This window comes from Antennarius striatus, chromosome 18, assembly GCF_040054535.1.
Source record: "Antennarius striatus isolate MH-2024 chromosome 18, ASM4005453v1, whole genome shotgun sequence".
Lineage (NCBI taxonomy): Eukaryota > Metazoa > Chordata > Actinopteri > Lophiiformes > Antennariidae > Antennarius > Antennarius striatus.
The window spans coordinates 15,138,956-15,164,277 of NC_090793.1; the positions used below are offsets into that span (position 1 = coordinate 15,138,956).

General features: G+C 39.2%; 3 protein-coding genes across 3 annotated transcripts in view; 2 read left to right on the forward strand and 1 right to left on the reverse strand.

Annotated features, from left to right (window-relative positions):
* Window positions 1–87: 87 nt before the first annotated feature.
* On the reverse strand, window positions 88–7,801 carry LOC137612721 (GTP-binding protein Rheb). Its single transcript, XM_068341392.1, has 8 exons — window positions 7,495–7,801; window positions 6,584–6,655; window positions 3,618–3,685; window positions 3,392–3,474; window positions 3,063–3,119; window positions 2,920–2,967; window positions 2,518–2,599; window positions 88–1,260 (listed from the first exon to the last, which is right to left on the reverse strand). The coding sequence occupies exons 1-8, from the start codon at window positions 7,544–7,546 to the stop codon at window positions 1,168–1,170; spliced, it is 555 nt and encodes a 184-aa protein (XP_068197493.1). The 5' UTR covers window positions 7,547–7,801; the 3' UTR covers window positions 88–1,167.
* Window positions 7,802–16,591: 8,790 nt separating this feature from the next.
* Window positions 16,592–17,491, forward strand: LOC137612720 (leucine-rich repeat-containing protein 30-like). Its single transcript, XM_068341391.1, has one exon. The coding sequence runs from the start codon at window positions 16,592–16,594 to the stop codon at window positions 17,489–17,491; it is 900 nt and encodes a 299-aa protein (XP_068197492.1).
* Window positions 17,492–22,818: 5,327 nt separating this feature from the next.
* The window catches only part of LOC137612718 (receptor-type tyrosine-protein phosphatase mu-like), a 154,177-nt gene continuing 151,673 nt past the window's right edge, over window positions 22,819–25,322 (forward strand). Inside the window, exon 1 of the mRNA XM_068341389.1 lies at window positions 22,819–22,891. Coding sequence (XP_068197490.1) covers window positions 22,819–22,891 — 73 coding nt within the window. The remainder of the gene's footprint in view (window positions 22,892–25,322) is intronic.

The window sequence follows — 25,322 nt, forward strand, 5'->3', positions numbered from 1 at the left end:
AATAAGTAATTAGCCACCCTCTTTCTAATAAAAACCGTAACTCATCAGTCTGTGTTGTAACACACAGTCAAAGTCGGACACTTTACATAATCACTTTTTGCTTTAATGATTACAATCAAAAACATTTGTACAACATTTTCAACATTAGAAAATGGATGCAGATTTTTTTGGCTGACAGTAACTGCAATAAAAACAAAACTGAGAAACACAGGATTGGGTGCTGCATGGAGATGTAGAAGTAGAAAAAGAGCTGTTTATTGGAGGGCCCAAACAGCTGGAGATGTATCAGAAGAAACGTCCATGTTCACTTATTAATATTCAGAGTATATGAGAGGCAGACATGACATTTCTCTAATCATTTGCTATTCAAACAGGGCAGGGCTCGTAGTCTACGTGGGAGCTGCATAATGAGAAGCTAAGATGCATCAAGCCACTACAACCTCTGGCCTTAATTTTGGTTCATCACTGAGCACAGGAAAACATTTTTTCTGATACACCCAAATTATGTTCAGTGTTTTGCATCAGTGCTGGGCACAGAGATGGAAGAAGGGTGGATGGTAGACAATACAAGACAAGGAAACCACCACTCATCCTGTTTTCATGAAACACACGAAGAAAAACAAGGATGACAAGGGAGTAGGAAATACTGATAAATAACAGTGGAATCAGAGCCATAAATAGAAAGTACAGTGCGAACCTCGCGCGATCGCGTGTCAATGATTGCGACTTCACCTCATTGTGGATTTTTGGTCGGCAATCACGTGATATCGTACGCGCATTCTATTGGCTGACGCCATCCGGAAGTGCGCTCCGTTCCGTCAGTCTCGGACTTTCGTGAGACACAAAAGTGCTTTAAACTGTCGATAAGAGTGCGGGAAAAGGTAACACAGACAAAAGGTGGTTTAATATCAGTATGGGGAGGGTTCGTAGACGTTTTATTATTGTAAATAATAAGATAAAATAGATCGCGATCTCGATTGCGGATTCCTCAATTGCGTGTGGTTCCTGGAACGCATTAACGGCGAAGAACGAGGGCGCACTGTATTGGATATTTAGGACCCTGGGAGGCAGGTGGGGTGGAGTCAGCTGAGGTGGAGTGGAACTGGCAGCTAGCCTTCAAGTAATGGGATATCCCAGTGCAGTGTCCTGTGCGTTGATTGGGCGGCTCTACATCATGGAGCAGGACGTTTTTCCTGGCTGCACACCGCCATCCATCTTCTCTGCCTCCAGGATCATCCTTCGGAAAACCTCCACAGCCGTCTGCAGCAGAGAAAATAAAGTGCGCACACACACAGGATGGTATCACATGTCTCAGTCACATACTTCCTAGAGTGGAGCGTCACTGGCTTTAGGCTAAACATAGGCTGTTGCTTTTTGATAAATTGATTTAAAGCAGATCAACAGATTTCCTTATAATAAATTTTCACATTGTTAAAAATAACTCTTATCGGTTTCAAAAAAAATAGTGTTTAAATAAAATGCATCTAAGTAAAGCTTCATAATCTGACAAAAGTTATCTATGATTCTTCAAAAGAGTAATTTCATCCCCTGTGAATGTCAAAATATTGACTGGTTGTGGAAAGTTTATTCTTCACAGTTGTTTTTTTTTTGATTGGAGAAATTTAACAGTGCGCTCAGCTGACAATGACATCATCAGGGCTTTTTTTTTTTTTCATTTCACTTGGAAACCTTCACAACAGCAGAGAACATTGTATAACTTTTACATGCTCTTGTCCATGATGGCCAATGATGAGTCATTCTGTTGTCAAGGTTCCCCTTTTCACCACCCTGACTTACGACGACACTTTTGTCACTGATCAATTTTCTTGAAACCGAATGACTACTTTTAATCATTTTAACTGTTTAAGAAAAACAGCATCAGAGGAGAAAATTTTCAGTAGATAAAATGAACAATCTTTGATTCATCTGATTGTGAGAATTCTGACTACATTGTTCAGTCTTGGCTGAACCGTCTGATAAAGAAAACAGATAAAAATAAAAGTCAATAATTTATCTTGTGAATGGAAATGGTGCTTCATGTTTCTTAACTTTCGGGCGTGTTCAGTCAAGATGTTTCTGCAGAATATATATCCAAAGCATCCCTTGTAAGAACTATCTCCATATTCAAACAAATTGCACACATTTCCCCCCTGTATTTAATTTTAGAACATAATAGTTTATGATAATTTTTTTGTTTGTTTCCTAGGCTCAACAGGTTTGCAGGATTATGAACTACTCTGAGTTGCACACAGTACACATAAGCTTGTGTTCCTAGTGCAGATATGAAAGCTAAAATCTATAGCAGAATGTGTCGCAAAGTTCACTTCATCCCTTGTTTATTCACTGGTGCCATTTTATAAAAGACTGAGGAGACTATGTATGTAATAAAACACTATGACTGGCCTCCACCCCACCACACCCCCCACTCTGCCAGCCCAATGCAAACACATAAAATCCAGATGGAATATGAACAAACCACTTCCTACAGAACATCATATCTGCAGCTCAGAATCGTACCTGGTTCTCTTTAGCTGAGGATTCCATGAAGGCAGCGTTCCAGGAGTCGGCTAATGCTTTTCCTTCTTCACAGCTGATAACACTACAAAACACACACGCACGCACACACACACACAAACTCATAAATATTTCACAGTAAATATGTGCAAGTGTATTTTTTTTATTACTAAACTTCATTCATAACAAATGTGTTAGTATAAAGTTGCATAGAGTAAAGCATCTTGCATGCACCTGGCTAAGAAAACACACATCAGCAAGTAGTAGCGTGTTTGTTTACAACAGTGCCTTCACAACTGGAATGTGTGTGTGTGTGTGTGTGTGTGTGTGTGTGTGTGTGTGTGTGTGTGTGTGTGTGTGTGAGACCAAATGTACTGTATATGTTAGGTGTGTAGTAGAACATACCGCTCCATATGTAGGTCATTTTTGTTTCCCACAAGCATAATTGGTACTCTGCATAACAGGAAAAAATAAACGGTAAGTTGTCATTAACGGATGATATACTACATACATATTTGAATTCCTTGGACAACAAAATAAGTACTTACTGGACCTTTCCGACCATGTCCAACAGTTTTTCATGGATAACTTGTACAACTTCAAAGCTGAAAGGACCAACAGAAAACAATCATCCTTCAGTTCTCCTGAACTGCACACTGATTTAAGGATTTAGGATATTTTATTAATCACCAGTAGGGAAATTCTTTTTGCACTCCATATGTTGAACACACACATACACATATACATCGCACACACATAGACACACACATACACACACACACACACACATTGAGTGATGGTCCCCAAGCCAAGTCCTTGCGAACTGCCACCAATCAGGACACTATACAGAACTTACTAGATAGTTGTTTTTCCATACCTTTTGTTGGATGTGACTGAATAGACCAGGATGTACCCATTTATATCTATGGAGTAGGTCTGTGGGAAGATGGAGTACTCATCCTGCAGACAAGGAAAAATCCTGATGACACTCTGATGCAAAGTTAAAGCTTGGACTTGAAATGATCCAAAGCAATTCATGAGGCAGAAAACACCAGAGTGTGATGTGTCATGACTGACATAACAGCTAATGCTTTGAGTCATACCTGTCCCGCTGTGTCTACCAGCTGAAGATGGTACTCCTGCCCGTTTATTGTGATCATTTTAGTGAATGCTGCAGTTGAAGGGAAACGACAAAGGAGAAATTAATCGACGCTAAAGACAAATAATGAAATGAAATATTTTAAGCATGGATGATCAATACTTCTCAAAACAACACTGACAAATATAAAATTCCAAACAAAAAGTATGGAGCATGTCGTATGTTATATTAACATGTAACAAATATCATTTCTGCTACTCTTGCTGAATTGCATGGGTCAGGAACTCTAACTTTTTACAAAGCGCGTACAAATTATTTTTCACTGTCAATAAATAAACACAGCTCTGCATGAAGACGCCTTAAGATGCCTTAGATGCCTTAGTGGCTGAGGTCCTACTTTGTGCTCCGTGCCATCAGGGGGTACAATGACTCTCTCAGGAGGAGCGGGGGGGAGGTGGCGTGGTCAGAACGCGGTTGAATGGATTTAATACAGTAATTTTATACTGTTTATATTTTAATTTTATACTGTTTATATTTTAATTTTATACTGTTTATATTTTAATTTTACACTGTTTATATTTTAATTTAATTTTATACTGTTTATATTTTAATTTAATACTGTTATATTTTTAATTTTATACTGTATATATTTTAATTTTACACTTTATATTTTAATTTAATTTTATACTGTTTATATTTTAATTGTATACTGTTTATATTTTAATTGTATACTGTTTATATTTTAATTTAACACTGCTATATTTTTAATTTTATACTGTTTATATCTTAGTTATAGTTTAGTATATAATTCCTAGTGTAGTGTATGTCTTGTGGTATGTCCTGTGATGTCAGTGTTTCTTTTTCTCGTGGTGTTTATTCAGTATTTATTCGTTATGTAATGCCTGAGCAGTGGATATGTACAATTTCCTCTGGGATTAATAAAGTATCTATCTATCTATCTATTGCTAGATTTTATGAGTATTCAAACACCTACAAATCTTTATACATCCATGATATGAAACAGTGGCAAGAAATGGAGAAAGTGATGCAGTTTTTAGTCAAAAGTCCAATCTCAGACTGCATTGTTTCTGGATGAGAGCGACCAGCTGGCACACAGAAATGTCCATCCCTCTTCACACAACCACATTCAGACAACAATGTAATAACTTTGTCAATATATTTGGAAATACAAACCTGAGTGTTGCACTTTGAGATAATTTGACTGAACAATTAGCCTCGACAAAGATACATGTTGTTGCTCTCCCTGCCTGCCTGTGGTTATTAATTTGTTTATTAATTTAATGATTGATTAAATACCTGCATTGTCTGTGACAAAAGGAAATAAAAACAAAGTTAATCTACTTTATAGTATTCGTTCAATATCAACTTTCAATAAAAACATTTATCTTAATGATTTCACAAAACACAATCTATTTTATTTTACTATTATATCAGTACGTTAGAATTCAATACGCCCAGATAGGCTGGTAATGTGCATGACATGATGACTGTTTTCCACTCTATGCTGTGAAACCAGTACACTGTTTATACACCGTATATACAGCCAACTGCATCTTCATTAGTGTGTAGGTCTCTAGACGCACAAGACACAAAACAGTTATGGATCCATTTTGGTGCCACTGAGTTCATTTAGCAGAAAAATGTCAATATCTGCCTGGAGATGGGTCATATAATCCACAGTAGGACTGCAGGAATGCACTGCCTGCAGCATCGGGCTGATAACGCTGACACTTCACTTTATGTTAAGCATCCGAAGATTATTTATAGACGCAAACTCCAGAAAAGCAGGGTGATATGTGAGCGAACATGTTGAGAAAAAGAGAAACAGCCAAAAGGGAAAGTTTAGACTCAAATCTCCTGAGAGTCTGGGAATTTATGTTTCTTTTAGAGGCTCATGACTATGTCAGGCTCTCCTTACACAAAATGTCCTGTTCGAGTAAGGTTCCGTCTCTGAGCCAGTGATGTCCAAACAGATTTGAAGGTTACTTTATAAAAAACAAAAGCATACATGAGTTTCTAAAGTGAAGCAGGTTTTCCTTTTCTTTTCTTTTTTCGGTTCTGGTTGTGGAAAACTGTAAAATCGGCTGGTGTTGTGTTTGGGTTGCACTTCATCTTTCCAAGCACTCATATTACTGAGACATGAAGTTTGAATAAAAGTAACCTTCATATTATAAATAAAAAAAATAGGCTTAGTAAATATTTGGAGGGGAAATTTAAAAATTACACCCTTCCATTTATCATTTCAGCTTCTAAATGTGAGGATGTCCACATTTTCTTTGTTCTATTGCTGTACATCTAATGGGTGTGAATTCTGGACCACTGGTCAGACAAAAGGCAACAACACAAAACAAGATCTGACACACTTTATAGATTTAATATGTGATAATAAAGAAAGTAATTAGCAGATTTGTAGCTGTTAGATTTGACACAATAGATTATTTCTACACAACAACCTGATGTATCATTTATAAAGCGATCATGTAACAGCAATCCTGCACTCAGGTCACGTGACAACAACTACACCATCTCCATGGCAGGTGAGCAACTCCATCCACAACATGGAGCTGCAAGCAAGAGAATAAATACATCAAATAAATATATTTATTTCACTATTTATTTCAGTAAGGTTTTCCTTGGGAGCAATAAGCACATCCAGACTTCACATGTTGTCCAGGCTGTAAGACAGATTCGTGTTTTCAGGTCTCCAAATGACGGCTTGGCCGCCAAAAATTGGTTTACACGTTAGTAAACGGGGCTTTCACACAAGGAACAAACTGAGCTGAGAAGAGCATTACTTCCACTCGAGGGAAAAAGTTATCTTTATTATATTATACTTGGGTTTGTTTGGTTTTTTGCTGTCAATGACTCACAGTTTCCACTAATAAGTTACCTGTGGGGAGTCCTTGATTATGAACCGAGATAAAACAAAACCTCGAAGTTGCCACTTACTGTTTTCTATTGTGGGATCATAGGAGTCGACAAACTGGCCTTCCACAAACTGAATTGTCAAGGAGGACTTTCCTGTAAAACACAGTAGTATTATTCACAAGGATCGTTTCGATAGATCAGAAAATCACTGCATATGTGAAAACAACAGCATTGAAAGTTTATAAAACACCATTTACTGAAAATATAGCTTGACATTCGTGTGGATCAGTTCTATTGCTGTACATAAAAGACTAAAATTCACCTCAGGCAAAAAAAAAGAAAACAATTCCCTTATGGCAAACCTGGATGCCCTTTTTTTTTTTCTTCCAGGATCATGAAAGTGTGTATCTGTCTATCGATCAGTCCATCCATCTCTCCATCTAGACATCTAAGGGCCACAGAATACGTTCAAACCTCCACTGAGGCGATCGCTACAACATCTTTTTACACACTCGACCACACAACTTGCACAGAAACATGGTAGTGTTTTAGTGCTCCAGGTGCGCCATGTGTGCCATTTCCCCATTCTGAGCACACGCTCACGGCGTAACGCGCTGCGTCTTTTTTTTTTTTGGTCCACGATTAGCTTCACAGTTACGCATGAAATGTGGTGATCCCGTGGAACATGACATCAAGTAACCCACGGTAGTGTCACAGATGGGAGGAAACGTGATAGAAAATAAAATATCTGCGTCTTTTGAGCTCATTACTGGAGGCCTCCTGGTTTAGGAAGCACCAGGCCACGTCTCACCTGGTGGCGCTCTGAGATGTTGCGCGTCAGATCCCACTCCCTGTCATTTCATTCTATTATGGGAGGTGCTTTCGGTTTACATTCTGCCCGGGCCGAACGGTCGTTATAATTTGCCTATGCATCTCATCTGAGGCCTTTCAGTTGCCGTATCCTCCCTGTATAGAGTGATGTAGAAACTCACCTACGGATCTGTACCCGAGGATGGCGATTTTTCGTGATTTCGGCTGCGGCATATCTCGTTCTGGTTATCGCATCTAGTCCTCGGGTTGTACCGCAACCTCCAACCGGAATGGCATCCAAATTCAAGAGGCGTGAAGATTCGACATACAGCCTCCAGACGACAGCAGGAACCTTTCCTTTTATCTGTTTATGAGGAATTTTACGTCTACAGATTAAAAATTAAATGTTAATTCAGGTCATGCAAGGGAGCCATGGAGTTTAAACGATCTACAACTGCGTCACTCCCCTTTGCGAGATAATAAATTAGTAATTACTGCTTCGTCCTAATTGGCTGTGCCCGGCATGAAGGCGGGCATTAATCCGTACTGTTAGCATTTGATTGCATAAAATAAATGCTCGTCAAGAAACAGCGCCCTCCATCTAGAATGTGATTGGTTGTTTCTTGTGTTATGATGAGCTTAGTGGGTCTGTGGAATGCCATTCATTTCTGGGAGCGTCAGAGGCCAGCGATACTGACCTGAAGACATTTTCTTTACACATAAACGTTTATTACTATTATTTTTTACTTTTGGATATTTTCGATATGTCGTATATTTATGTTTTTCTACTGCATGTATAACAATTTACCGTGCAATCAGCATTTCCCATCCAAGAGCGAATCAAAAACTATCATCATCATCATCATCAATAAATATAATATTGTTATTATATTGATAAATTTGCTTTGTATTACTGTTATAGTCTTTATGGGAGTAGCCATCATGGAAAAATAGTCAATTTTTAAGTCATAAAATTAAATGTAAAGGCAGCAGTGTGGAAATACTTTTCTGCAGGTTGAAGTCTTACATTTAATATTTATTGAAGCAAAAGCGAAGTAAAAATAAATAGTATTGATATTTTCTATGATATGATATGGATTGACACCTATGAACAATTTAGAGTTATCAATTTGCCTAATGTATGTTTGTTCGTCGTTATTGTTTTGTTTTTGATCTTTTGTTTAGACCCAGAGGGAACGTACACACACAGTTACCAAAGTCTGGATTTCAACAAGTAGTTCTCTAGCTATAAACAACTGTGTAGCAATTTTAAGAAATCACAAGCAAGCATGCAGACATATAAAGTAAGTATGGTGAACACACATCATCTGTAGAGGTAAAGAGGGCCTTTTGAGCTCATAAATAAAATGCCTTACACAAATCCACAATTCTAAATCCAGTCTATTACTTTGAAATTAGTTATTAACGAAATGTTCCTTGACGATTTACGTGGCTGTTCTATTGTGGAAGAAGAAATCTTACCTTTCCCTTAGAAGTCCAGTAGATGTCTCTATAACACCATTCATGTGTCTCACTCAGACGCATTCTGCACCACCAGAGGTCTGCATCCGCGCCAATGCATATTAAACTTGACGTCAACATTACCTTGTATTTAGTGTGTGTTTCCCTCTCCTGTTTAGACTCACTGACCAGTCAAAACCTTTAAAATGAAGCACCGCCTCTCAAGAACTACACGCATGCAGTGCATCAGATCACACTCGTGCCCAATTATCACAACAGATAGATCATTCCATTATTATAGATATAATAAAATTACCAGATCTTAATATAACTGCATTCAGCCAAACCACAGGCAGGCGTTTTGAAGGTGGCGGAATGATGATGGCTCTCTTTGCCTTTAAACTCCTCACAAACACCAGGATTCAGTCTGTGAAACTTTCATGTTGGATATTAAAGATACTTCATATAGTTTATATGGCGATCTAGAGAGTTTTAGACCAAAACTGTCACTCTCACAAAAATAGTTCATATACCCAAGGGTGTCCAGTATTTCTTGCCATGTGACCAATAAAATCCTGTTTCCCTGTCAAGTCCAGGGCCATTAGTACTTAATCACAGAACTGTCCAACTCCCTGTCACTGAGACCCAACTGTTTCGCCTCCACACACACTTCTCAGCACCAGAGAGAAGGAATCACTGGTGTCAGCAATTGGCGATTTGTTCTGCATGACATTGGGTGTCAAAAAAAGAAGAAGAATGAAATGGCTGAAGAGTGCCGACAATCACTGCATTCACACATATACACAGAGACACACACTCACACACAACCCTGTCACTTTCTCTCCCCCTACATTGCTCTTTTTCTTTTTTATCCGCCTTTCTCTCTCTCTCTCTCTCTCTCTCTCTCTCTCTCTCTCTCTCTCTCTCTCTCTCTCTCTCTCTCTCTCTCTGTCTCTCCTCTCTTTCTCTCTCTCTATTTCTCTCTTCCTCTCTGGTCTCACACACATACTCAGGAAATTATGATGACCAGGGATAGGTCACAATGGTTCCAGCCAGGGATTACAGTGTGCTTACATAGGCCACCAATAAATACCTCCATGCCAGAGCAACAGGTGTATGACAAGATTGTCTTACTTTAATAAAAGGCTTACACAAGCCTCAGAGAAATAATACCTTAAGCCCTTTAGCCATTGTTTCATCCCTTGAGATTGGAAAAATTCTTTTTTGCACCCCTACAACTTTTCTCGCAGAATCTCATGTGCGTACAATACAATTCTCTCAACTGCAAGATACTATTATGATATCATGACATTGATATTCCTGTCAAAAACTGTCTTGAATGTCCAATATTTATTTTCCAATCTCAAATTTGTTTCCGCGATGCTAGTGGACATGCAGCTGGAGCTCGTGTTTCTGAACCCTGGGTGTGCGGCACCACCATCTTCTTTCAACTCTCTATGAAAAGTTCCCCTGGCTCTGTTAGTATGCCAGCCTGAGCATAGCGAGTCGACCACATCCTCCAACTGGGTCTGTGCCACCAACAGGCACCTGGACCCACTCACAAACCTCATGAAATAGAATGTGTATTTAACTCAGTGGAATACATTCATGTTGCATCTTTCAGCAGAGAGTCTGACCAATGCCTAGAAGATATCCACTGCATGTTTTTAAGGCTCTGAGACTTTTATATACTTATTGAATGCAACACAGTCATTCCTAACTGGCAGATTCCCATGTCAGGCTGGGCCTCAGTTGTTGGACTGTATCCAGAGTCACACAAGCCTGAAAGACAGCCATCATTATCCAACTCTCACAAGGTGTCATTGTAGGGAGCTAATAATTTCCATATCAGCACCACATGAAACATTTATGGATTGCTGGTAGTGACGACCTGGCAAGAATCCTAATTTGCACAGCAGAACATGTCACAGTCTATGATTCGAGGTCTAACACTTTAACACAATCTGTGATGGAACTGAACTGTCATCTGTCTGAGCTGTCAGAATAAAAACTTTCTCCACCACACCTGACACACATTAATAAATACTACTGTAACTCCAGTTTATACCTCACCTGCTACATTCACATAACATTCTCCACACACTTTTGTCTCCAATTTGCCTTTTGCAATGATTTGGCCTATTGATGCGTTCCCCTCTCTTTCCTTCTAATATCCTGCTGCTGCACCACTCATTTGCTAATTTGCACATCCTGTAAGACACACTCTCGCTGCGGCCATTACCAATTACATTTAATAGACAGGCTCAGCAGTGGGATTGGAACATATTAGTCAATAATCAGACAAAACTTCTGTATTCAAACAAATTGATTCCAAAATGTTACTTCCTACAGAAAGGTCTGAGATTTTTGTTAAAAAATTCATTATTCTGGAACCAAATGGCAATTTATAGAAGAAGAAGAAGAATTATACAAGAGTTCATGGCTTAATTGTCAATTACTTGTTTGTTAAGAAGAGCCTGTTGTCTCAAAGTGTTCATGTTTTCGGTGAGTGGTGCACTAAACACATTATTTTGCAACTAAGAAATGTTACTTCATAACAACATTAATATGACTTGTTCAAACACAGCTGTCGCCAGAGACGCCGACCTATTTCAACATGTGAATGGATCTAAAACCACATCAGAACAAATCCATATTGCCAACAGGACAAAAAACAACAACAAAAAAACAGATGGGAGCTTCCATATTTCACTTTTAAAAATGGACTCAAATATTCTATACATTTTAGAAAATAAATACAAGTAAGTGAAGTCTCCAAGAAATCAAAAGGTAAGATAATGTTCCAACTACTGCAATGTTCCACCACTCAGTCCAAACTCATGAAACCTTGTAAGCATGAGTGTTCATTTCTCAATTAGCAGTAGACAGACTTGTACTAGACTGCATTGTAGAAGACCAGCAGCCTTCGAGTGTATCATTAAGCAAATTAGTCACTGGTGTGTAGTCATTCAGGTAATTTAAAAGTAAAGAAATATTTAGTTTTGAACCTGAAATATTGGTGTGAACTAGTCTATTTTAATTATTTGATCATTATCGTCAACTTGCCCAACATCCACTGAAAGGCTCAGTGTATTTTTCCTAAGATGTTGCTAATATTTCCTAGTAAGATTTCTAAAAACTGCATTTTATTCCATACCTATTCCATACTTATTCTACAATAGTTATTTATTTACTGGATGCTTTTCCAGACTACATCAGATGTGCTCGAAATTTTTGACAAATGTTGAAACGTAAAGCTGTGATATTTCACCCTGTCAAATGTTCATTTTCAGCTATGACAAATTAACAAATTCTATCTTTTAGATGTACTTTAAAAATGACCAAAAAAATGCTGTTGCGCTTTTGATATTTCAAACTTTAAGAATGATTAGTTTTTCTCCCGAAGCTGATTGTTGTTGTTGTAGTTGTTGTTTTGGTTATATTTGTATTAACTTGTTTTGAGGGTTACACGTGTACAAATCACCTACATATAGAAATACTACCATATAAGTTTCTCTCGATACTGCATTCCTATTTGATCTGCCCAGCAGGTGTCCATTTCATGGTCCACACAGAGTAGAGGCCTCTAATGTTAACTGGTATCAGGTATCGAATGCAGCTTTGGAGAAGTCCATTACTGTCAATCGTGGCTCTTGCTGTTTTCATGCAGTGACAAGGTCAAAGCCTGAGATCCAAATAAATCATTTGGCCCCATCTCATCCCAAAGTATTGACAGTTTATCCCATCGTGACCAGATCACAACTGGTTGGATTGTACAGCAGCTTTTCTTTGGCTCCCAGTATCCTGTATCAGTGGCAGCGAGCAGGTGAGACCCAGATAGGCTTTTCAGCAGTATTTCATCACCCCGCTTGTGGTGTCACAGCACAATTGGTTTGTATGCTCCATCTGCTGCATCAGCAAACTCAGGACTGATTTGGTCACTTTCGAGCCCAGTTAGCTTTGCTCACTACACTTCCCTGTTGATTCCAGCTATCATTACAAATGGTATCTTTATGTGGTGGAGTTAACCCGGATAGTGCTCTCCCCTGGGTGCCTTTATTTTCTATTCATCATGTTGTCCCAGTTTATCTAAAGATGAATCTGGCTGATACATAGCATGTGATCAGGGCAGGGAGATTAGGCGGCAGAGGTGCTGCCTCAATCAGAGTCAATAAAAGGTGAGATATATTCTAAGGAATATTAAGGGATGTGAGATAGGAACAAGTTTTGGTTTGTGTTCTTTGCAGAAATTTGTCTTCGAAGTAGCAATGCATATGTTAAAACTGACTTGATACAAGGTAAATTAAAGGATGCATTGACTATCTGCACAGGCAGCCAAGGGCAACCTCAGTGTGTCCAATCTGGTAAATAAATGAACATTTGAAACATTGAAATGAAATGTTCTTGGCCTGGCATTCGGCCTCCAAGCAGATTTGTTGGACACTCTCAAATTTTCCCCATGCTAATTTGCATTGCTGAGTAGATCCTTTGTGTCACCTGGAGGTTTGGGCAGAGCAGTGTTGCAGTCACTTTCCAGATGGTAATTCAAATGTGTGAAATATCCTCAATTTTGACAAAAATGCACAGCCACTTCCACAGACATTAGCTGGGTTGATGCATTAAGCATGCACATACTGGAAGTGGAAAGTGTCCAATAGTGTGAATATTCACATTTGCACCTGCTGAATAATAGACGATTATCAGCTCAGGTGGCTCTCCATCCACCCTGCTCACATGCTCTCTTCCATCTCTCTCTTCCATGCTGCTAATTTTGTCTGAGAAACTCAACAGACTTGGAAAATGCATATTTCTTGTCTCTTGTCTTGTAATCGGACTACAGTGAAACTTCAATAAGAGTTTTGGCTACAGGGAGTAATGTGTCTGCAATATAGACTTTAAAGAGCCTTGGGTCTTGGTAGGTACTCCTTACATTTCAAAAGGACAGAGATACCTAAGGCAGATTCTGTGGCAGTAAGGCCATATATCACCTGTCATTGCTAGAAGCCTCCACAGTAATGAACAAGTAATAATGGTATATATCTTGAACTGGAGTTTAAAGGTAGCTCGTCTGGAGCCATTATTGTGCCACATAACCAGATGAGCTTCCTCAAATGAGATCATTTTTGTCACCCTGAGGACTGGAGGGTGTTTCTGTTCCCAGACTGAATAACTCATCCTCATTTACTACTAATGGGGTTTGGTATTAAGGTGTTGTGTGAATGAAAGAAAAACGGTGAATCCCATTTTCTTGTAATTTAAATCTCAAGCTGTTTCCAAACATATGTTTCTCCGGTAGAAAGGATGAGTCTTTTGGAAAGAAACACTGCATGGCCTAAAAAAGGGAGATTTAATGAAGATTCATGGCTTGCAAGATTATGACAAAGTGTTGGAAAACACTGTGCTATGGAGAGGTATGTCATGATGACATCTCTCCATCACAGAAATGAGCATTATTGGCTCTGCCCATTCATTCACATACCTATCCAGCTTCCACCACTGCCTCCTCCATCCATCTGTTCATCCATTTCAGTGTTTCACAGGTATTGCTACAGTTAACCAATAATGAGGGATATGCATATGAAGGCAGTGGCTTTCTGCATATTTGACAGCATGTGTTCTGTGCCTCTCTGGAGATATGTTTTCACATGCAGGGAGGAGGTGTTTTGACAGTAACGGTTGAGGTGTCATTTTTCATAGAGGACAGCAAATATAGCAATCCTGCTGATGTGAAATCAGCCATGGAGCATACATGCACAAATCTCCTAAACACTGGGGACTGCATAAGTAGTTTGTCTTTTGTCAGTCAGCTGGAAACACACTTTTACACAAGTTGCTGTGAAGATGTCAACATTTACTAAAAAAAAATAAATGGATGAGATATGATGCACGAGCAGCTGCCTGAATGAGCAGTGCGCCCCAACAGCCTTATTGCCGATGTCCAATTCAGCAAATACATGATTCAGCCTGTCATTCATAAGTGCTGATGTAGCCTCAGAGCTGAAGCAGTGTCCCCAGAGTTGAATATCACTGCTAACTGTCATTATTTCTACCAGTCCAGTAATAAAAATGATGGACTGAAAGATGAATGATGTCCAAAGATTGCTCTGAGTCTTGGTCAGACTCTGAAAGGCTGTCAAGGTAAAGTGGATCTAGCCAAAGATCCAATTTATACCCTTCATCATGTTAGCTCCATGAATGAAATCCATGAATGAAAACTTAAAAATCATTAATGATTGAATGATTAGAACAAATATGAATGAGAACCTTTACCTTTATATTTGCATATGATTACATTTTCATTTATTTGCATACTGCTCGAAAAAAATACAAAAGTAAATAATTTATAGAGATAGATGCATTGATATATATATATATATAGTCATTCTGTATATATATATATATATATATATATATATATATATATATATATATATATATATATATATATATATATATATATATATATATATATATATATGCCATATTTTGCAAATATGCTTGGTCACTGTGGGGGTAAGTTTAACAAGTTAATATAGTGTTGGGTAATTTACACCAAATCAGTTAGATCACTAACAACTAAAGCTATTAAATAAGTGTAACATACTGTACATAAGATCTTGCTCAGCATTACAGTGGAATAGAAATGTAAAAGAGCATGACATGAAATACTCAAAGTAAAAGTGCCTCAAATGGAATGTCTGAATTCCCTGTTGGTCTGTCAAGCCTTAAGATAAATTGAAGTCTCCGTTGACACATAATATTAAAAATATTCAAGCAACTAAACCTAAATACTAGGAAAATCCTAGTCTTGGGACAAATAGGCCTCAGTGAAACCTATGAAGATACTTTAAGAACTCCACAGAGAAAGAGCATTAAGAACATTTTACCTCAGCGTGAACATTGCTGGGGGGAAAGACAAATTCTAAAATGTAAATGCACCACAGTATTTGCTTCTACTGAAAGAGAAATTCTCCCCTTGGGGGCACATGAATGAGATTTAGAATAGCAGAAGAGTTTTCTAGGAATACACTGGAATGTTCCATGTCCTTAAACACTTGAGATTAAACTGACACGTCTGTGTCTAAGGTTCTACTAATACCTCTAAGAACTGTTACTTTTTTGAGATATGATTCAGTGCTTTCATGGCTGCCAGCTTGGTGCCATATTTATGTTGAGACGGGAGCTCATGCGAGGGGCCAACACGTGAAACAAAAGGTGTGAGAGCTGGCCATGGTATGCAAATAATCTGAATTATTTCAAAAGGAAAATATACCACACTTTCAAAATCTAGCAGGTGCAGTTAATCAAATGAACATGAATGCATTCCTGTTATGATAATATTTGTGAATACCAGTTTATATTTGTACATTGGGATACAAGATCAGAGCTATGAGATCATGGTAGAGACCTTGAATGATTGATCTCGGACAGCATCCTATCCCGAGGCCTGCCTTCCCCTGGTGGGTGGAGCAGGAGAAGGGTGCTATCTGTGGACTTGCAAAATGACAGGACCAGCTGGGGTATGATATCTAGGAAGAAAGGCACATGGTCTGAGTAAGGCGGACCATGAGCCCCCATAGTGCTTGGTTACAGCAGCCTGAAACTTAACTCAGTGAGGAAACAGCCAGGATCCAGTGCAATTGCTGCCAAGCATCAAGAGTTGAACAACAATCTGCAGAATTGATCATGTTCTGTGGGGCTCGTTCAAGGACCCTTGAGAGCAATCAGAAGCTATTATCCTCAGCATTGCTGTTAATGTTAGTGATTCAACTAATTGCATGCTAACAAATTGCTTCAGGCAATAGAAGCAGGAAGGCAATGGGTGGGAGGCAATCTCGCAGTCTCTCCAGCAAGGAATTGAACGAGGTGACCGTGAGTCAAAGGAGAAAGAGTGCTTGGAGAGACGAACAGCCAAGCCTTTCCTCGGCCGCTGAGAGGATCCGGAGACAAACCACAGTTCACTTTGGCTATAGTACCCTCAGCCTGGCCATGCGAGGCCTTGATGGAACCCCAGCAGAGCTGTGGGAACTCCGAGAACTGCAGAAGCTAAACTTGTCCATGAACTACCTGTGCTCTCTCCCCCCTGCCCTGGGCACCTTGGACAATCTGGTTGTTCTTAATTTGTGGGGAAACAATCTGTCCAGTTTGCCACCAGAGATTGGCCTCCTGAAGAAGCTGCGTGTTCTCTTTGCCTGTCGTAACCGGCTGAGTGAAGTCCCGGAGGAGCTGGGCTACTGTGCCTGCCTGGAAGTGCTCAGCCTGGCCAACAACCAGATCACAGGTCTCCCCAGCAGCTTTGCAGCCATGCACAATCTGACCAAACTCAACCTGAGCCACAACCACATCGCTCACATCCCAACCTGCGTCTACAGCATGAAGGGCCTGGTCTTTCTGCACCTGGCTTGCAACCGTCTGGAGACTATTGCAGATCAGATCCAGGACTTGGTCAACCTGAAGATCCTAATTGTGGAGGGAAACAGTATCCACACACTACCGAAGACGCTATGCTTCCTGGAGACTTTAGAACTTCTCAACGTGGACTTTAATGACTTACAAAACGTCCCCATGGAAATGTACTTACTGAGCAGGCTAAGGAGGCTGGCCTGCCACCCGCTGGATAAAGGACTTCATATTATTCACAACCCCCTCCTCAAGCCGATTCAGGAGGTATTGCAAGGAGGACTCAGTGCCCTCTATAACTACCTCAAGCCCACTTGAGAAGCTACCAATGTGTGAGTGTGTGAGTGTGTTTGAGCGCTCATCTGTGGGAGTATAAGAGACTGTCATTATGGGATGGTGGCACAAATCTGACCCCTGGCACAAGGCAGTCATTCTGTAAATGGCAGCTGTTAGTACTGATAATGTTATGATGCTATTCTTCAACATAAATGAGCATTATTCAACAGTAATCTTTTATATGTAATATATAAGTGAATAAATAACTGCTGTATGATGTGTACACATTTTGTTAATCCACAGTAAAAAAGTCAGGACAGGTTTCTCAGCTTATGCAGACATTCACAGGTCTACATTTGGGTAAGGACTACAGTGAGTTGATCTTCTTTGACCTGTGGCTGTGGTAAGTTCAGCCACAGATCACCACGCTCTCTCGTGGATATCCATGACATTCAGGCCATGGATATCAGGTGTGTAAAGTCAATGGAAGGAATGGTGGAAAGGGGCTTAAGATCTACAGACACAGAAAAAACCTCACAAACAAATAATTAAACAAAACACAGCAGAGACTTTGACTTTGATTGAATGTTGTTACACTGCATCAGATTAAAGTAAGGTTACTGGAAGCATTTCCGCTGAGGGTGCTTTTGTGCCACAAATAATTTGAAGAAGGGGAAAAAAGTGAATGATAAGAAAGTAACTTGACTCAAAATCAAGTGAGTGTGGGACAAAAATATTTTAATGAAGTATTATTAAATCATTTATTAAAGTAATAATCTGTGGACCTTTTAGGTGAGGCACCGCTCCTTCAGTAGTTTCAAACTGTATTTGCATCAATGTTGTAGATGGATATTTTTTAATACAATTGTATTTAATTTTTGATGGTCATGCTTGATATAATTTTACATGGAACTGAGAAAAATTCAGAAACTCATAGAAGATACCACTATGTTATTGCCTGGTTTTTCACTGGACAAGAACAATTTAATAATTATTTTACATAATATGCTGTTCAACCTATCAAAAATTCAACTGAATCCATATTGTAGAATATTGATTACGTGTATCAGCATCAAAATCCAGATTGACATGTTAATCTTCTATTCAAATGCATTTTCAGATCATTATAAAACTTTCATCAAGTGACCGTCATGATGAAATGGGCTTTCAAATGATGTAACCTCTAAGAATGTATTGTATGTTGACAATGAACAAAATTGTGATTGAGGTTTACATGGCATCACTTTTCTGAAGGTCACATATTGTGAAAATGGAAGGTGTGATTCAAAAAACAAAAAAGTCTGAACAAATACTGAGCTACCTTCTCATCACCTGGATTTCTCTCTCTCTCTCTCTCTCTCTCTCTCTCTCTCTCTCTCTCTCTCTCTCTCTCTCTCTCTCTCTCTCTCTCTCTCTCTCTCTCTCTCTCTCTCTCTCTTTCTCTCTGTCTTACACACACGCACACACACACACACACACACACACACATGCACGCACGCACGCACGCACGCACACACACACACACACAAACACAGAACACAAGTATTCCTAATGGATGAGCCCTTCCTGAAAAAGTCTTTGTCCTATATAACAGTCATGAGACGTGTTGTGAAATAAAGTACAGTACCCTGAAAGATATGGCATCAATGTGAATCAAATGACCAGACACTTCACTGGTGATGTTATTATTCTAGAGATAAAACAATTTACAATGACTATGTCAAATGGTATTTAAAGTATCAGTTATACAATAGAAAGTTAGGAAGGTCTGATCCCTAAACCCATAAATCTGGAAAACTATGTGTGTATGCATGACAAAAAGACTGTGACCACATGCAAAAAGGGTGAAGAGTGTAAAGATAATTTCTCCACGTGTGGACAATAAAGTAGATTTAATCTTTAATCTTAATCTTAAATAACAGTTTAAATCTTGGCTTAAATCTTCGATGGCTGAAGGATGATTTGAAAACAATCTCTTGTGTACAGTCAAGTAAAACATACTTCAGCTATTATGGAAATTAATTTAATCCCTTGCAGTCTGGCCATCAATCTCATTGCATTGAAAAGCCCTTGTGGTCAGCTGCAGACGGATTCACCCATGACTGCAGTCAGATCCTGTTTAATTGCTGCAAGCTCCAATAACTTTGTTTCATAATGAGGCACAGTGCAAGATATAACAACAGGGTGAGCACAGATTGGCTCCTGTGTTCTTCATTCAAAGGTATTCTGCATTCACAACACAAAGCTTGCAAAACAGCTCAACACCACGAGCAGCCATTAACTTCAAATAATGAAAGACAGCTAATCAATCCCGTATTAAGCTTTTAACAATCAAGGCATGGGATAATCATACTGGAATTAAATGACAAGATCACTGTTGTCTGGCAGCTGCATGAGAGCCTTAATAGTCATCCTTTGGAGTGCAGTTTAAGTTCTATAATTTATTCAGCCACACTGAGAGTGTTCACATAGTGCAAGGTGATTGGCATTTATTGACAAACGGCATTATACCATCACTTGAGTCCTTTACTATTAAGTCTTGTTTAGCTCATCATTCTTCTACTTAACTGATTCAAGCTGTGTCTGTTGTGAGAAATAGGAAGCAGAAGAGATTTGCTCAAGGCCAACAGGTTCATCTTCGAGCAGCAACATATCTTTATAACAAAATGTCAATATGACCTATTCAATAGCTTAGGGTGTTGTTCAGAAATCAGCAACAGTGACTCACTGAAGGCCATGTCATAACCTTTCAAGCTTAAATCTGGAATTTTTTGATCCTGGCCTGGCATTGGTTTTAGAGCCACTTCCTTTTATTTGATCAATGTGATGTCATAGCTTTTTTGATTCTTGCTTTGATAGAATGATGAAAGAACACAAAAGAAAGGTTACTGTGTAAAAATATAGGTGTCCTCTGTATGGCGTAGATGACTGATTACAATTCTAAATGAGTTAAAGAGGAAAAATGATTTGATTAAAAATAAGCCAGCCATCCAATAGAGTGCAGATCTCTGTTAAGCCTATTAGAAACTTTCAAGTCAATTCATATACAGTAAATTTCCATAAGATGTGCTTCATCAAAAAGCTCAACCTCAGGATTTCTCTCAATGTCAAAGGATGTGAATTTTTTTTTTGTATCTGTCCAGATTCACTCCAAAGTTTTTGATATTTTGTAATTTTAAGTAATCTCATGAAAGCATAAATTCCATGGTGGACAATTCATGTTCTGAAAACAGTTACACAATGCAAATTAACATCATGTTAATATATAATGGTATACACGTTTTTTCATCAGTTTGTTCTTCGGCAACAAGAGATGTATCTTCATGCCATCGTGTACAGAGTTTCATAGTAATGTTGCATTTATGGTTGCAACTGAGAAGTCTCTTCTAATAATGTCAGCATCCACCGTTCAACTCACTTTAAAGTCAAGTAAAAAGAAAAAAAGGTTGAATTTTGTTGAACATGACTTCTGACTGCTTTAATGCCCGTGGAAATACATCCCTCAATCATACACACTTTCTGTCTCTCTCTCTCTCTCTCTCTCTGTCTCTCTCTCTCTCTCTCTCTCTCCCTCTCCCTCTCTCTCTCTCTCCCTCTCTCTCTCCCTTGCTCTCCATGTCTCTCTCTCTGGATTTGTGGATGCGAAACAATGATTCCATCCATTCATTCAAGGGAGTTTACATACTCATCAATTCCCATGACAGCTCTTGCTCAGACTGGTATTCATGGATTCCTGGCAATGCAACTGTTGTGGTAAAGACAGGATCCCCTCAGAAAGCCTCAGCCATTGTCTGGTGTGCTTACGTGGAGAAACAATAACTGGAGTCATATATCCTTGACAACAGGAGGTCATTCTGAGACTACATGTAGACCCATGTCAATCTGGCTGCATTTTAATTAGCAATGAAAACTGCTGGTACAAGTGAAATCACCATGTGTGTTTATGCATGCAAAACAACAGAGGAATGACATTGGTTGACTTTGTCATTAGTTACTACTCTATCGCTCTCCTTGATGTTGATGTGTGCTGCTGCTTGCTCTTGCCATCTCGGCTAAAACTAATTTTGAGTAAGTATTTGCATACAGTAAATTAACGTAAGCCATTGGTATTGATTCATTGGGTGGGTGGGTGGGTGGGGGGAGTGTAGGCGATCATATGCTCTGTTACACTTGGTCAACTGATGAGTGCCAACAGGCTTCTCTTTAATAGGTTCGATGTGTTAATTTGATCAGAAAAGACACACAAGTTGAAATAAGTTGATTAAGAATCCAGCTGTCACAGATTTCAGTCATCTGGTAGTCTAAGTTAATAAATAAAAATACTGAAGTGAGAACATTATAAGCACTGTGAATAAAAAATAATCTTCCACTGAAGGATATATTTTTGAAAATGAAGTGGTGAAATTAATTCATTACAGTATTGCTGAAGGTCTACTCAGTAAATGTTCATAATTTCTATCATGATCTTGATCAGCATATTGATATTCGTGGGTTTTAAAGTTCATTGAGGTTTTGTTATCAAACGTGTCTGAATTTTTCCACACTCATAATGGCTATTGAATGACAACCAGCCAATGGTGCTTTCTTTTAAGTACCGTGTCATCACATGTATTCATGAGGAGACAAATAAAAAAAGGCCAGAACTTTGTAGATGATTTTGTGGGTCTTTTTAAAAACATTTTTTAAAATATCCAATGTCATGACATTCGATTCTGTACATTCTGTCTGTAATATTAAATTCCTGCATAATAATGAATTTAATATATGTTGGAGAAGTCTAGCAATACTTTATACCCAACCTATATTAACATGTTTAGGTATAATGGAGTTTAACATGATTGGTGACTGGTGTTAATGACATCCTGCTTTTAACAGCATCCCTCTCTAAATTCTTTACTCTTTAAATTAAGGATGCTCGGGTAGGTTTATTTTACAATTTTACCCCCCACCTTCTAACTTCAGTCTCCACATCTGGTCCGAATAAACATCAATAGTCACGTTTGGAGCAGGAGGAAAGGAGGGGGCACCTCCGCCTGTCTTCTTCCTCACTGGCGGGGCTCACAAGCGCCCTCTTCCGGTCAGACGGCGCGCGCAAAGCCGCTGCTCTCTTGGAGCACCCGGACTACTCAATCCACGCGTAATTCAGGAATCAGGACTCACTCACACATTCCTCCTCCAAGTGTGGAGCAGCCGTGTTGGCTACTGTCTCCTCTCAAATTCCGACCGCACGCCAGGAGTCGGAAGGAAGCGAAGACACTTTAGGTTCAGCTCTCCTAAAAGTAAAGGTAGAATTCAAGTTGCAATCAAGAGACAAGAGTTGCCAGTTAACCCCGCGGCTGGGGGGTTAACGCCACGACGCCGTTATCGACATGGATAAAGTTATCAATTGCTTGTTTGTTGTAATGACCCTGATGCTGTCCGTCCGAGGGGAAGTTTTTAAAGGTAAGGAGGATTACCTGCAGACGTACGCACCTATAGAACATACGCGCGGTCCGGGGAGACGAATTGGAAGTGAAAGGCGCTTAAACTCCGTGGTTTTCTGTCGCAATTTTCTTTTTCTTTTTTTTTTAGGATATATCGTATGTTAACAGGGAAAATTCAAACATACGTGTTAATGCGAAAGTAAGCCAAGTTTTACCAACAGGGCGTTTCTAAATGTCGATTTTGCTCTTACAATAATCACATTGTCAGTAGTTTGCTGTCACTTTGTGCCCAACGAACAGGTGCGACGTGTGCATCCGGAGGGACTGTAACGCTCTCAATGTGCCAATTTACACAAGTTTAAGGGGTTTAACTGGTTCATTGTTTGCGTCTAACTTTATCTTGGTAAGTTGTTGTCTAATGTGATTAACCTCAAGGGATTCATGCGGCGGAGCGTCGTTGCTTGCGCGCTGGCGAGAAGCCAAAAGATACCTGTTCTCGTTATTTCACCTTGAACTCACTGTGAGCTTCAGTTTAATGCACATAAGTCCATTTACACACATTTTAATAAACACTTTAAATCCCCACCACCAACACCAAAAATGCTCAGCCTTAATATTTGGTGAGTTATTTTCATCAATTCAAGTTTTACGCGTCATACTGTCACACGGATTATTCACCAACTATACCGCCACTGTTTTTTTTTTGTTTAGGCTGCTTTACTGTAGTTTATGTCCTTGTTGATTCTTACGTTTTCCTCTAAAAGAAGTCCTCAACACGCAGAGGAAATATTACTGTAGTGCTCTTAGTCTAAGATTCCGTGACAATCCAACTGTTAAAAAAAAAGGAACCAATCTCTAATTTTTTTTTCATGTATTCTTTTCGCAACTAGAAATAAGCGCTTCTACTTTGTTTTTCTGAAAAGTGTTTTCACCATAAGAAACGTTTTTAATTGACTGATGCAAGTTTCTTCATGAAGACACTTAACAGTCATACCTATATTAAAGATATCCATACATCAGAAGTGTCAGTCTATTCAAAACGTTGTGAAGAGAAAAGTTCAAAAAATAGTATCACACAGTGATAAATTCTTATTCTAATCTCTATTCAAACAATAGTCCGGATTGACATCATGGACTGCCTTAGGGATTTAACGTTCACAATCTAATTTACCAAGTAAAGAGGTCAATTTTTTTTTTTTTTCCCCGTGGAATTATCTATGTGGAAAAAAGCACATTAACCTATTTTCAGGCTACTTAATGGACATAGAATGTATGTCCAGTCAGAGGGTGATCCATATTTTAAAACTTCATAAAGATGGACTGGCCCCTGTATCTGAGTGGGTCTGATTTAAATCCCGTTTAGACCCTGAGGAAGCGGTGTATGTGGTGAAGTTGTAGAACGGCGTGTGTCTTCGTTAGTAGCTGCATGCTGTGGGTCTCAACAGGCAACTTTTCTAAGGGCCTGTTGGGGGCAGCATGGCACACATATAATATGATACCCAAATGATGAAGTCAAGCTGCTCAGAGTGGAGGTCCACGCAGATCAGGAGTCAGATGCACTCTGGAGACTGTCTGTGACAAAACAGACAGTCTCAATATGAGAATCAGCTCAATATGATGAATAGACAAATGTGTACAAGGAGGACGAACACATGGGCTTTATTGTAGTGGCTGAGAAGTGTCTGACTTATAAAGTATTCCAGATCCATTTCTGTGTGAGGTTTGTCAGTCCTGTCCATTGGAAACCTCAGGACTGAGAGATTTATTGGAAGGGACTGCACATCAGGGTTCCCAGGGGCGCTGAAACCATTGATAAACGTGGGTCTAATTGCATGAATGTGTATTTGTAAATTCGGTAAACCAGTAAGAAATCAATCGGATGTGTGCTCGTCCCTCTGGCTCTGACACATTAGCCACACATGGTGGGAGTAGCGCAGGCTAAACATGATGCGTCCCCAGACATTTCGTTAAGGAGAGTATATGATAACAACTCATGTGATAATCTGATCATTGAAGAAACCGGAGTACCTGTCTACTCTGGAGCACTACGCGATCCCAGAGAGTGGTCCTCTGTAAGTCTTTTCATTTAATGATCAGAACCAACTCCATGATTAGGGTCCGTCTGTATCCATTCCATCTCCTCCCTTTATGAACTTGTTCATGCGCCTGGATATCTGCTCTGAGATGAACTGGTCTTTGGTTGTTATTTCCTCCTTGTTGCATTCACAATCCTGAATGGATGCTCCAGAGGTTCACAGAGGGAAAAAAAAAATCTAAACTACAAATCACTTGTTATGTATGACCAGCACTTCAGTTCTGTTGCATTATGAGGACAGCACTTTTCTAAAAGGCTTGACCTTTGATATCTATACTCTGTCTTTTGACCAAGCACATTAAATTCCAAGGAGCTGTGCACTTTGTTATGTTTACCTTGTTTTTCAGCAGCCATA

What these genes read in the sequence shown, in the direction of transcription:
- LOC137612721 (XM_068341392.1), bottom strand. Translation starts at nt 7,546, where the DNA reads ATGCCGCAGCCGAAATCACGAAAAATCGCCATCCTCGGGTACAGATCC. An exon ending in CCTCGGGTACAGATCCGTAG is followed by an intron (nt 6,656 to 7,494) that starts GTGAGTTTCTAC and finishes TGTGTTTTACAG; the next exon opens with GAAAGTCCTCCTTGACAATT. An exon ending in TCAGTCACATCCAACAAAAG is followed by an intron (nt 3,120 to 3,391) that starts GTATGGAAAAAC and finishes TGGTCCTTTCAG; the next exon opens with CTTTGAAGTTGTACAAGTTA.
- LOC137612720 (XM_068341391.1), top strand. Translation starts at nt 16,592, where the DNA reads ATGGGTGGGAGGCAATCTCGCAGTCTCTCCAGCAAGGAATTGAACGAG.